Below are 12768 nucleotides of genomic sequence, written 5' to 3'. Positions count from 1 at the left end.
GAGGGAGCTGAGGACTAACGCGAAGTGTTTGATTATCAAGCTGTGAGATACAGGTGTCAAATCGCTGTCGTTTCCCATTGTTGAAGGCAAAAAGCAGAGCGCAAGGCTGAGGAACGCGACAATCGCAAGACGTATTGGTCACGTGCTATTATTGTGTTTGGTGCAAAATTAATTATGCAGTTGATTTTACGTCCGATCTTTTTTGGGTGATTTTGGTCGAATTTCAGGGCTATACCCGTTAACAAAATCACAATCTTAAATTGATATGAAGGCTGTCTGCAGCAAGAATAGAGGGTACCTCTCACGCACATTATCGGCAAATCGACAGAAATGAAAAAGCAGCTCTTCAGGGAAGACAGACTTAAATGAAATAATCCTAAAATGCATGCAAAAAATAAGAAAAAAATGGAAAAGTTGTGAATGTGAAAGTGGCTTTGGGAGTTCAACGCCACCAAGAAATTATAACCTGTTCGCTTAAAATATTACAATAGCAACGTACGCCAACCCGTTGTTAAGGTGATTTCTCTCAACACTTGCCTCTAACTAACGGTGTAATTTGGCCCAGTTGATATGCATATACATATTTGTAAGATTTTACGCTATTAACCACAGGCAGCCCAAGCTCCAACTGAGAGATGATCGTCTTGCGAAATAAGAGTTGTGGTGAAAATATAAGAGTTTGTTTGGGAATATTCACGAACGCTCTTAGGAAGTAAAAATACAATCAAATTCTCATTTTATAAAATTCTTCCACAATGCATCGCTTGCTGTCAGACCACTTACTATGTTAAAAAGCAGCCATTTTAGCGGGTTATCCATTTCTAATTTTTACTACTCTTGGAGAATAGTAAACTAGAAATGGATGACTCGCTTAAATGGCTTCGTTGCAACACAGTAAGCGGTAACAAAACAAGCAATGCACTGACAAAGTTAGGTGGGGTATCAGTTTTACTGAGAGTTTGACTGAATTTTTTTTTCCTGAGAGCGGTCGTAAACATTCCCATACAAACTCTTATATTTTCCCCATAACACTTATTTCGTGAGATGTTCAAGCTGGAGCTTGGGCTGACTGTGCGTTAACTAACGGCGTGATTTCTTCCAGTTGGTGAAGTTCACACTGTAAGATTTAACGCCGTTAACAACCAACGAAATTTCTTCCAGTCGCTGTAGAAATTTACGCTGTTAACTTACATCAAAATTTGGCTCGCTTGGTATATAAACATACTGTAAGATTTTACGCCGGTAACTAACAGCGTAATTTCTTCCAGTCGGTATATATACATATTATTGTAAGTGTTTACGCCACTAACTGACGGCGTAATTTCATTCAGTCGATATAAATGAATACTGCAAGATTTTACGCGATAACTAACGGCGTAATTACTTTCAGTCGGTAATATAGATACTGTAAGATTTTATGCCAGTGACGGCGTAACAACTTCCAGTCGGTATTCCGTTGTTAACTAACGGCGTAATTTCCTCCACTCGGTAATATATTTACTGTAAAATTTTACGAATATAATTTTATTACATATTAATTTATTATTATTATTATTATTATTATTATTATTATTAATATACTGACGCAGATAGTGGCGTAAAATCGTAGATTCTATAGGCTGTGTTAACGCCGTTATATCCATTAAAGGCCGCACGGGATGTTTTCAAGTTAATTAGTTTTCAGTTCGCATGCGCAGGTCATGTTCTGGCCTTTTTAAAGCATGAAAGTGTATTCAGACAGGCTTCCAAATCCTGCTGACCTTTCAGCGATTTCATTGTACGCCCCTTCAAGTTCCGATTGCCTTCCCTCGACGGAAATAACTGAGATTTGGTCCGCTGCAAATCATTTCGATTCTCATGCGAGTAAAGTGAGCGGCTAATTGTTCTTGAATTATCTGAGTTGTTTTATTCGGATCTTGAACTGTTTTGGCGATAATATCACGTTTGATACAAAACTAAGATTGTCATCTTGTTCAATATCTAATAATACTCCATTGTCTGATAAAACAATTGATTTATCTTGTCCTTCATCTCATTTTAGGGCAGGAAAATTCATGTAACCGGACAGAGCGCGGCGAAAGGTTTTGCAGTATTATACAGAAGGTCGGCCCGTCTGCCTGATTACTCAAACTGAACTACACCATCATTATGTTTGACTGCGTATATTACAAAGGACTACACTCTATTATTTGCCAAGAATACAGATTCAGGCCGACTCTAAAGGTCTCCCCTCAGTCCGGAATTTCACACAGCTTTTGGTGGCTTTATAAAATTTTCATAACTATGGAATTGCAACCAGTTGTGACCAATCCAAAGAATTACAATGCAAGCCAGTCTACCATCTGGCCAGTCCTTCAGTTAAAGAATCTCTAAGTGTTAATTTTGACATTTCATTTCACAAGAAACTACACTAAAGTATTGACGCGGTTTAACTGCCCTGTTGACAGTCTTGTTTGACTGATAGCTGTCGCTTTAAGAATATCAAAGTATTACGTCGGTCCCTTGAGTAAATAATTCTGACCAATCTGAAGCAGTGATGCAAATCAAGAGCGATTATCTTGTCATTTGGCGGTTGTTGATCAAACATTAATACTTGGGTTGATTATCACTCAAGCATCACAGGACGTAACCGCCTTATGCTCGTTGTCTTAGACATCTTCCTGGAATTTCAAAGCAAAAGCTACAATGTCTCTTACAAAACTGAAAGAAAAAATGACCAAATTAAAAGACGATACTGAGCAAGCAGAAGAGAGAGAGGCTGACGCAAAATCTTTGCTGAAAGATACAAATGAAAAGGTTGAAAGAGACAAGACCGAGGCCGAAGGATTAAAGCGAAGGATTACGCTGCTAAAAGCTGATCTTGCGAAGACAACAGAGCGCTTGGAAGAGGCGGAGGGAAAACTAGGCGAGATCACCCAGAAAGGCGAAAACGAAGAGATGGTTCGTAAAGAATTGGAGGAGGTTGAAGTGGAGGGGGACGAGAAAATCAGCATGTTGGAAGAAAACTGTGTCGAAGCCGCCAAGGAAAGGGAGGAAAAGGTTCACCTCCTGAACGAAGCCTCGCGCCGTATGGTGGTAATCAAACGCGATCTGCAGGCTGCTAAAGAGAAAGAAGAAAAATATTTAGATACATACGAAAAATGAAGGATACCTTGAGAAATTTCACCGAACAAACTAAGGAACTGGAGGAATTAGACGAAGAGGCTAGCGAGAAGGAGCAGCTAAGCGAAGAAAAGATGAGGTTTCTGAAGGAACAAGTTAAAGAAGCCAACGGTAGAGCAGAAGTAGCCGAGAGGGAAGTTTGCAAACTTGAGCGGCTAAAGGAGGAAACGACCTCTGAAATAAAAAATTGGGGTGGAAAGATAAAAGAAATAGTGCAGGAGATGGACGACATTACATGTTTGGACGACGAAATGTGAATTTTTACGTACGTGAGTCTGTATTCAGTTTGAACGAAGTCTTTTGGTACTTGATTAACACCCAGCTGAACTGACTTGTGAGGAGAATTTTTATGTAATCAGGCACAGTCATGGAGTCCATCCCTTTAGTTTTCATTTTCTATCGTAAAATGTTTCCGAAATTTTCATTAAGGCATTTATGCAAATATAAAAAAAGCTAAATGTAATCCATTTGGCTTATTTACTCATTCGAGGTGTTGATTTTCCAGCTTCTCAAGGAAACGAAATGTTTTGTTTTCCGCTCTCCCGCAGTGCAGGTTAAGACCACTTATTGTTACATGATACTTAAACGTCGGAATAGTTTGTATTTCTTATATTTCTTTCGTGTGCATTTGTATTCAATTGGCCATTTTGTTTATCTTAGTCAGAATAATTAACGACCTGAAATTAAAACTTTGTATTTAAATAATCGGAACACTGTTTCTTTTAACTGCTCCTGTGACTATGTCGTTATTTTACGTGATAACCTCTGAGTAACACTGTTTTCTATGCTTAGGTTTCATGGTAATTTGCGGTCATGCTGTGAGGGTTCCGATGTTGTATGATGACCACTCACATGGACAAATTTCCTATGTTTGAACCTGGCTAGATCTATTATGTCTCGTATGCTATTTCGTAACTAAATAACGGGAAATGTTCGGAATTTCTATCTGAATCAAAAAGACAATTTAATATTTTAGGGAAATTTATTGCGTGTGATAGCTGCAGTGAAAAATCACACCGCGGATTTTGTCGTCTCCTGTCCTGATCGAACGTCGGCTTGAAGTCTGTCACGCAATTCAGCGGGTGAACTGAACTCATCATTAGGCCTATCCAATATTTTTAGATAGTGGTGTAGATAGACGATTGTATGAATAAATTCGCAAAACAGAGATAAGAGATAAGACAAAAGTTTAATAATAACAGACTCGGCAGAATAATAGCTGGCAGAAAAGCCCCCTACAGCTCGCCCGCCCCTCGCGCTCTCGTCGTGTTTGCATCGTTTGTTTGAAAAGCGCAATAAAATTACGCCTGTTTGAGTTGTTGGGTGAGAAATATGTAAAAGGATAAATAATTTAATTAATCACTTGAGAGTATGCCGATAAATAACTCGATAATTTGGAGAAGAATCGCAACTCGACTGATGTCACGGACGTCCAATGCACTGGGTTGTGATAAAAAAAAGTACTCGATTCCACTCCTTCACTTCCAGCATAGAATTTCGCGACGTCATAAACTGTCAGCGGAATTCTTCGAAATTTACACTCGGATTAGTTGACGCAACATGAGAGAGAAATTGCGAACAAATTACGAGGAGTGATTCCATCGCAGGTTTAGTGAAAGCCTAGGGGATAAATATGTTTACAATGAGGTTAGCGGGTAGATGTTCTTCAGCTTATTATCGCACCTTATCGACCTTTTCTCTCCAGAATTTGTCAAAGAGTGCGGGTCGATTTCCAGGCAAGAGATTCAAAAGATATTTTCAAAACGAAACTAAGGCCTGGAGATCGTGGGAAGGGACATCAAAGGCACCTGGTATTACTGGTAAGTTTCAGCCATGTTTTATCGCATTTTTTTGAGCAAATTTGAACCTAGTTATTTAATTGAGCTTACATTCACTCCATCTTACCGGGAATTATGATAATTTCAAATCTCGTTTATTTTTTTGGTCTACATTTGTAAAATTTTAATAGCCTCTAGCTAAGTCAGAAGAATTCAAACCTATGTATCACTGACGTTGAGGTGGACAGTAACCTGATGACTTAACGGCTACCTTTGCGTCGGTATAGAGGGAGATTCTCAGATAGCTAGTAATGCAATGACTTAATGGCTATATTTGCATCCATAAAAGGAATTCTAAGATGGGCTGAAACACAACGACTTAACAGCTACCTTACCTTTATACCTTGCCCACCTTTATACCGATACAAATGTAGCCGTTAAGTTGTTGCACTATTGGCTATCTTTGAATCTCCCATTATATGGATGCAAATGTAGCCATTAAGTCATTGTGGCTATCCATCGCAACTTCGTGTCAATTTAAGTGTGTCCCTACGTTTCATGGGTCGTTAACCCTGTAACTCACAGAAGTGATTGACAAGTAATTTCTCCCTATAATATCCATACATTATCCAGCAAGCAGGTAATGAGAATACTCAAACTTATCAGGTAGAAATTAATATTTTGATCTAACACTTAATTCTTCCAACTAATTTACAAGGAGATGATATCATATCTTGGGAGTTAAAGGGTTAAAAATTCATATATTCATGCTATCTTTTAGGTTCATTTCCAAATCAGCAGATCTCCTATTGAATTTCACTCAGAAATGTAAGACCTCTATAGAAATCAGAATGCCCTTTGAAAAATGTGTGACAATTTTCTTTTGTTTATCGTCCAAAAACAAACAGTAGCTTCAATTGCAAAAATTTTGCTTTTAATTTCTTAATCACAAAGCAAAGAATGCCGAATTTGAAAGGCACTCTACCTCCAAAATAAAACATAAGCTAAGTAAACTGCCTCACATGTGCAAACAGCAAATTGCAAGAATTTAACTTTTTCATTGACCTTTCAGCTTTAAGAGCAGTAATGTGAAAATATATGTGTTTATTGTAATTAGAAGATATTTGTGTTTTTTCTCTGTTGGATCTATTGGATAAGAAGAAAAGAAGGCAAAATTTGCCATGAACTTGCTTAAAAATCTTGTCCATTTCTTTAACGCGGTCTCTGCATCATATTCTGGCAAATGAGCATTCCAAACCAAAATTCTTTGATTTTTTTTCTCTCCAAATGATCCAAGTTTATTTACTGAAGGTTTTCTCTTTTCTCTTTCAACTGGGAACTAGTGGTAAAAGCTTTCAAATCCTTTTTAAAATCCATCACAAGAGAACTCAAAACAGCTCACAACTTTTTGATGCTTGACAGTAAGCAACACAACTTTCTGGCTAGGAATGGAAGACACTACTTTGTGGGGGCATTTATGTTTATATTACAGTCTTGATAATTTGAATAATATAGGATGCTACTTCTCTTCGTAAGTGAACCTTGGGATGGCACGATAGGTCAAGGGGTTTTGGGTTATAAATAGAAATGAAACAACAGACAGTATATAAACAACAGAAGTTTGGAGTTCATTAACAAAAATGGCTAGGAAGTGCACCCATCCCATGAACACTTCCCTCATCAATTGCTTTCAAAGGCTTCTGATTAATTTCAGAGTTGTAAAAATGTGCTAAGAGCTGTCAGACTCGAAGCTATTTATTTTCTTAGATCGGACTTTTGTAAATTTCGATTGTGATCTGGCACATGCTTATGGGAAGGTCCAAGCATTGATGACTTACAAATGCACTTCATTCAAAGGTCTCTCCATAAACCTTGCAAAATGCCCTTTTCTATTTTATGCAAATCAAAATTGAAAACAGTTGGCAAACAAAACTTGAATGCATAAAATGTCTGCAGTCATTCTTTGGAATTCATACTTTACACGCACCAGTAAAAGATGGCTGTGTGTAAATTACAATGCCAATAACAAGAAGTAAAATGCTAACTTTGGCCTACAATCATCAAATATGCTTGTTCAAGGTCTCTTAAAGCTCTGAAAATGCTCTGTTTTAATAAATACAAATCAAACTTGAGAACATTGAGCAAAAAAATTTGAAGGCATAAAATGTTTTCAATCATTCTTTGTAGTTCATTGACATGTAAAAACAAAAGGGATACACTTGTAGATGCTGCCACTCAAGGTCGCTTAATTGTGCTATTGTTTCATTCCTTAGAGTCTTCCTCCAGGATGATCTCACCTTTCCTGAACACATTAATCCAAACTTAGTGGTTACACTTTTGGCAGGTCTACGTGGCCCCTTAAAATGAATACCCAAAGGAATAAATCAAGCCTTCTATGCACAAATTCCTGCAGTAACACCCATTTCTGAATGACACACTAAAACCAACATGAAGTTGTCATGCAAATAATTTCCCTGTATACTGTTACAAAGTTAGCTGTTAAGTCATTGTGTTACAGGCTATCTTAGAATTTCCCTAGATATTGACCCGAATGTAGCCATTAACCCTTAACTCCCAAGATCTGATTGTGAATTCTCCCCTCTAGGTGCTACAAATTTCTGTAAATTAGTTATGAGAATTTGTTTTCAGATCAAAATAACAAATTCTACCTGATAAGTTTGAGATTACTCTCATTACCTGTTTGCTGGGTAATATAAGGATATTATGGGGAGAAGTTACATGTTGATCACTTCTGGAGTCAAAGGATTAAGTCTTTGCTTTACTGGCTATCTTAGAATTTCCCTATACACCAACACAAATTTAGCTGTTAAGTCATTGTGTTACTGGCTATCTTAGAATTTCCCTATATACCAACACAAATTTAGCTGTTAAGTCATTGTGTTACTGGCTATCTTAGAATTTCCTATATACCAACACAAATTTAGCTGTTAAGTCATTGTGTTACTGGCTATCTTAGAATTTCCCTATATACCAACACAAATTTAGCTGTTAAGTCATTGTGTTACTGGCTATCTGAGAATTTCCTATATACCAACACAAATTTAGCTGTTTAAGTCATTGCGTTACTGGCTATCTTAGAATTTCCCTATATACCAACACAAATTTAGCTGTTAAGTCATTGTGTTACTGGCTATCTTAGAATTTCCCTATATACCAACACAAATTTAGCTGTTAAGTCATTGTGTTACTGGCTATCTCAGAATTTCCTATATACCAACACAAATTTAGCTGTTAAGTCATTGTGTTACTGGCTATCTTAGAATTTCCCTATATACCAACACAAATTTAGCTGTTAAGTCATTGTGTTACTGGCTATCTTAGAATTTCCCTATATACCAACACAAATTTAGCTGTTAAGTCATTGTGTTACTGGCTATCTTAGAATTTCCCCATATACCAACACAAATTTAGCTGTTAAGTCATTGTGTTACTGGCTATCTTAGAATTTCCCTCTATACCAACACAAATTTAGCTGTTAAGTCATTGTGTTACTGGCTATCTTAGAATTTCCTATATACCAACACAAATTTAGCTGTTTAAGTCATTGCGTTACTGGCTATCTTAGAATTTCCCTATATACCAACACAAGTTTAGCTGTTAAGTCATTGTGTTACTGGCTATCTTAGAATTTCCCTATATACCAACACAAATTTAGCTGCTAAGTCATTTCATTACTGGCTATCTTAGAATTTCCTATATACCAACACAAATTTAGCTGCTGAGTCATTTCATTACTGGCTATAATTTTGCTATAAACTGACACAAAGGTAGCTGTTAAGTCATTGCATTACCAGCTATCTTAGAATTTCCCGATATAGGGACGTAAATGTAGCCATCAAGTCATTGCATTACTGGCTATCTCTTGGAATTTCCTTTTACAGACACAAGTCATTCTGCTACTAGCTTTTTCAGAATTTCCTATTATACTGACACAAGTGTAGTAGCCATTCAGTCATTGCATTACTGACTCCATTATGGTCAGTAATATCATATATGATCTGACAGACTTAGTGGCTTCAAGAAATGCTTGTATATATAGACAAATGAAATTACAAATTTTGCCATTATCTTAATGCCAAATTTTACCTTATGGTACCACATAGTCACTTCAAAGTGGCCCCTTTATGGGCTTAACAATTTCCAATGATGTGGCCACTTGTATTGGGATTTCATGTGATTAGTTAACCAGCTCAGGGCGTGAAATTAATTTTTTTTCTGGTAGCCACTTGGCACCTAAATTCTTCAAAGTGGGAGCCAATTCAAAAAAAGTTGGTCGCCATTTTCAAAGACAAACAAGATGGCGTCTAGTTATTGATCGAGATGCATGTGCTGCATTTTGGAAACAAACTTAACGAGGAAGTTTGCCGCGGATTTATCTTTGCAAATCTTTTTAATTCACGATATCTCTTGGTAAGGTTATGATGAAATATTCTAGTTGCCAATTTGGCGACTAATTTTCAGGATTTGGTTGCCAAAGGGAAAAATTTAGTCGCATTGGCGCCTGTATTAGGCGCAATTTCACGCCCTGCAGCTATGCAAAAGATGCCTTTATCTGTTATTTGAAACATCCTAGGACATTCACAGCATGTTGAAGGACCATAATTGATACATGTATTTGTTCCAAGAGCTGTTCCCTTCAGAATATTATATAAGACAATTCTGAGATCTAAGGATGGGGATTGCACAGCTCAGAAAGACCAGCTTTCATTTATTAAGAAAAAAGTCTTCCTTGCAGCTGAAACAACTGGTCGTGCGGTTGTTGGTGGGGCTGCCTTGTTTGGTGTGGGAGCCCTTTGTTATTATGGCTTGGGATTGTCCAATGAGATGGGTGCAATTGATCGTGCTATGGTATGGCCTCAGGTGGTACGTGATCGTGTGAGGTCAACTTACTCTTATTTTGCTGGAAGTCTGGCTGTAACAGCAGTGTCAGCATATGTTATCAGTCAAAGCAGAGCAGTGTTTACCTTGATGAGGGCAAGTCCATGGCTGGTAAGTAATTGGCTTCAACTAAGGTGTTTTGATGAGTGACATGTCAGCAAGCACTCACTTGCAGCTCATGATTTTCGTTCACATTACAGAAGTATTGTTTAATTGCTTCATGGAGTGAAACCATTTTGTTGATAATCAACAGGTTGTGGGTGGTGGGATGATCGCTACAATAGGCAGCTCTATATTGTGTATGAGTTTGCCATATGAAGCAAGGCTGAATGCAAAGCACATTGCTTGGGTTGGTAAGTTAACAAATATCCTAATGTGATCATATGCAAAATTTGGTCACAATGTACATGCAAACTGTGGATGATTTTTACATATAATAAACAATATTAGCTACTGGTACTTGTACTTATTGACTGAGGGTGAGATTGTGATCATAATGGACAAAGCTTCAACTAAGGCCTTACTGTATTGACCACATTATGGCAAGGTCAATTCAGCCATGCCTAAGTGCTTGATTTTCATCAACAAGAAATGGTCAATGTTAAAATTTAATATTTCCCATAAAGCAAAATGGATGCAAGCAGAAGCTAAAACTTTATATCCTTTTAAATGTATATATATCCTTTCATTCATTTTTTTTCTATTTGCACAAGTCAAGTGCACCAAGGTGAACTCTTTCAAAAAAGGTTAATTGTAGTTTTGCAAAAACTGATTACAGTTGTACATAAAAAATCAAACAATATCTATGAGATTGTTACAAAATTCAGTGAGAAAAATTTATTAATTCATCAATCAACAACAAAGGACTCTAGATGTAAGAGGTAAATTAATGCAGCAGGATGCACTGTTAAAATACTACCGTGCTGTTATAAATTACTATGTAACCAAAGTTTCTCAACATCATGACTTGTATGTTGCAGTTCCTTAACAAAAATAATTTAATAAAGGAAATTAGGCAGATCTGTCAGTCTCATAACAACTTATTATCAATTATGATAATTCATTACCAATTTTGGTATAGAAAAGTTACTTTAATGTTTGTGCAGTGGTTAAGTTGAAAGTTTAATTTATTTGGTGTCTGATTGTGTCCAGGTCACAGTGCACTTATAGGCACCCTTATCGCCCCTCTCATGTTACTTGGAGGTCCATTAGTGTTGAGAGCTGCTGCTGTGACTGGTGGTGTCGTTGGGGCCTTGTCTCTGACAGCTGCCTGTGCGCCTGATGGTAAATTTCTGTCATGGGGTGGACCGTTGGCCATTGGCCTTGGTGGTGTGTGTATGGCATGCCTTGGTATGTGTTTATTATTTTCTTGTAATACATGCTTGGTTGGTACTCTATGAGCTTTATGTTTATATAATTATTAACTAATTTACCAAATGCCAACACTGGAAAATGCAATCCATGCAAGTTTGTTAAATGTTTCCACTTTATTGTAACTCTTAGGGTTACATCACATCACATACTCTCAATACCGTATTGTACAGCATGTGTATACAGAGAATCCTTTCTTTTATCATTGCTTAAATTTGCGCTGTTGTGAAAAGCTCCTTCCTTTGATCCGATAAATCCTGGATGGTAGCAATGATTGTAAGTTATAATTTTCTTCTCAAAACTTTTAACCTTTAACAGTTGCTGTCATATGGCTGTGGAGTGAATGTGTTACTTTATTAAGCTTGAGAAACAGATTGTATGACTGTGTGTACTTTCAGGTACATTGTTCCTGCCAGCGAGCTCTATGGTGGCTGTAGGTTTGCAGTCTGTGGTTACATATGGTGGGCTTGTCATCTTTGGAGGATTCATGTTGTATGACACACAGAAGATCATCAGAAAGGCAGAAACATATCCTTTGTATGCTGCCGTACCATATGACCCCATCAATGCGTAAGTGCAGTCATGTACTTATAACTACCCAAAAAATAATCAATATGTATATAAAGAACAAAAAGTTATGTTTAATTGTCACACTATCTGAGCTAGGAAACATGTTGCCAAAACTAGCCATCCATTAAGTTTCGTTTCACAATACCAAATAGAATAAATCTCTATTTGATTTAGACATGAATGACAGGATTTGTTTCTACGTCAATAATTTTGCCCGTGTTTTCATTTCATATTGTGTTCTTTTGAATTACATAAACGTTGCACTGAAGAAACAACTATGAATATTTTCCTTTGGTCAGGTCAATTGGGATATACATGGACACCATCAACATCTTTATCAGAATTTTGACCATCATGGCTTCCTCAAACTCACGCCGAAAGTAAAAGTTGGAAATGCAATTTGCGACATTGTTGTCAGTAATAGATGCTGAATTATTTCAGAGTTTAACTGAGGTACTTCGTGGAAATAACATAAATACTTAAGAGAAATGTTCATTGCAAACTGCTGACCTTGAAGATATCACAGAATTTCTTAGAGAGGATACTGCTTTTGTTCATTTTTATTACTGATTAGCCTTTTGAAGCAAAGACATACATCAGTTAAAGATTTAAGGTATTGTTATATTAAGAAAAGTTGCATTTAATGTCACTTAAGGTATAAACAATTTATTTTGTAAAAGAGGCACTGGGTCCAATTGTGCTCCAGGTTTTTCCTTTTGTTGCGCTGATTTTTATGGTTGAAGTACATTGGTCCTCTTTAGTTGTGTATGCAACGCCACTGGATTTTATTCTGATGTTTACCAGTTACATTTCCATGTAAATAAAGAATTAAAAGCGATTTTTTGATTGCTCTTCTCTATTTCTGGAGTATTTATTTATAACAACTTTATTTAAATAATAACATATATAATATATTTTTATTAAAAAGGATTATAGAAGGGAGGAACTTAATCCTCATTGTAAACTATACCCCAGGTCAAAACCTAAT

General features: G+C 36.8%; 2 protein-coding genes across 2 annotated transcripts; both read left to right on the top strand.

Moving 5' to 3' along the window:
- The first annotated feature begins 1732 nt into the window (after positions 1-1732).
- On the top strand, positions 1733-3867 carry LOC131779816 (tropomyosin-2). The gene is given in 3 exon segments (XM_059096405.2): positions 1733-1868; positions 2042-3127; positions 3130-3867. Coding segments are annotated over 2 exon segments (732 nt in total). The 5' UTR covers positions 1733-1868; positions 2042-2685; the 3' UTR covers positions 3420-3867.
- Positions 3868-4722: 855 nt separating this feature from the next.
- Positions 4723-12618, top strand: LOC131790975 (growth hormone-inducible transmembrane protein). Its single transcript, XM_059108278.2, has 6 exons — positions 4723-4982; positions 9697-9950; positions 10093-10192; positions 10992-11189; positions 11609-11780; positions 12080-12618. Exons 1-6 carry the CDS (start codon positions 4796-4798, stop codon positions 12162-12164), a joined length of 996 nt encoding a protein of 331 aa, XP_058964261.2. The 5' UTR covers positions 4723-4795; the 3' UTR covers positions 12165-12618.
- The last annotated feature ends 150 nt before the right edge of the window (positions 12619-12768 follow it).

The sequence above is a fragment of the Pocillopora verrucosa genome, chromosome 5, assembly GCF_036669915.1.
Source record: "Pocillopora verrucosa isolate sample1 chromosome 5, ASM3666991v2, whole genome shotgun sequence".
In the NCBI taxonomy this organism is placed as follows: domain Eukaryota; kingdom Metazoa; phylum Cnidaria; class Anthozoa; order Scleractinia; family Pocilloporidae; genus Pocillopora; species Pocillopora verrucosa.
The sequence above is the reverse complement of the archived record's forward strand: the minus strand, read 5'-3'. Positions and strand labels throughout refer to the sequence as shown.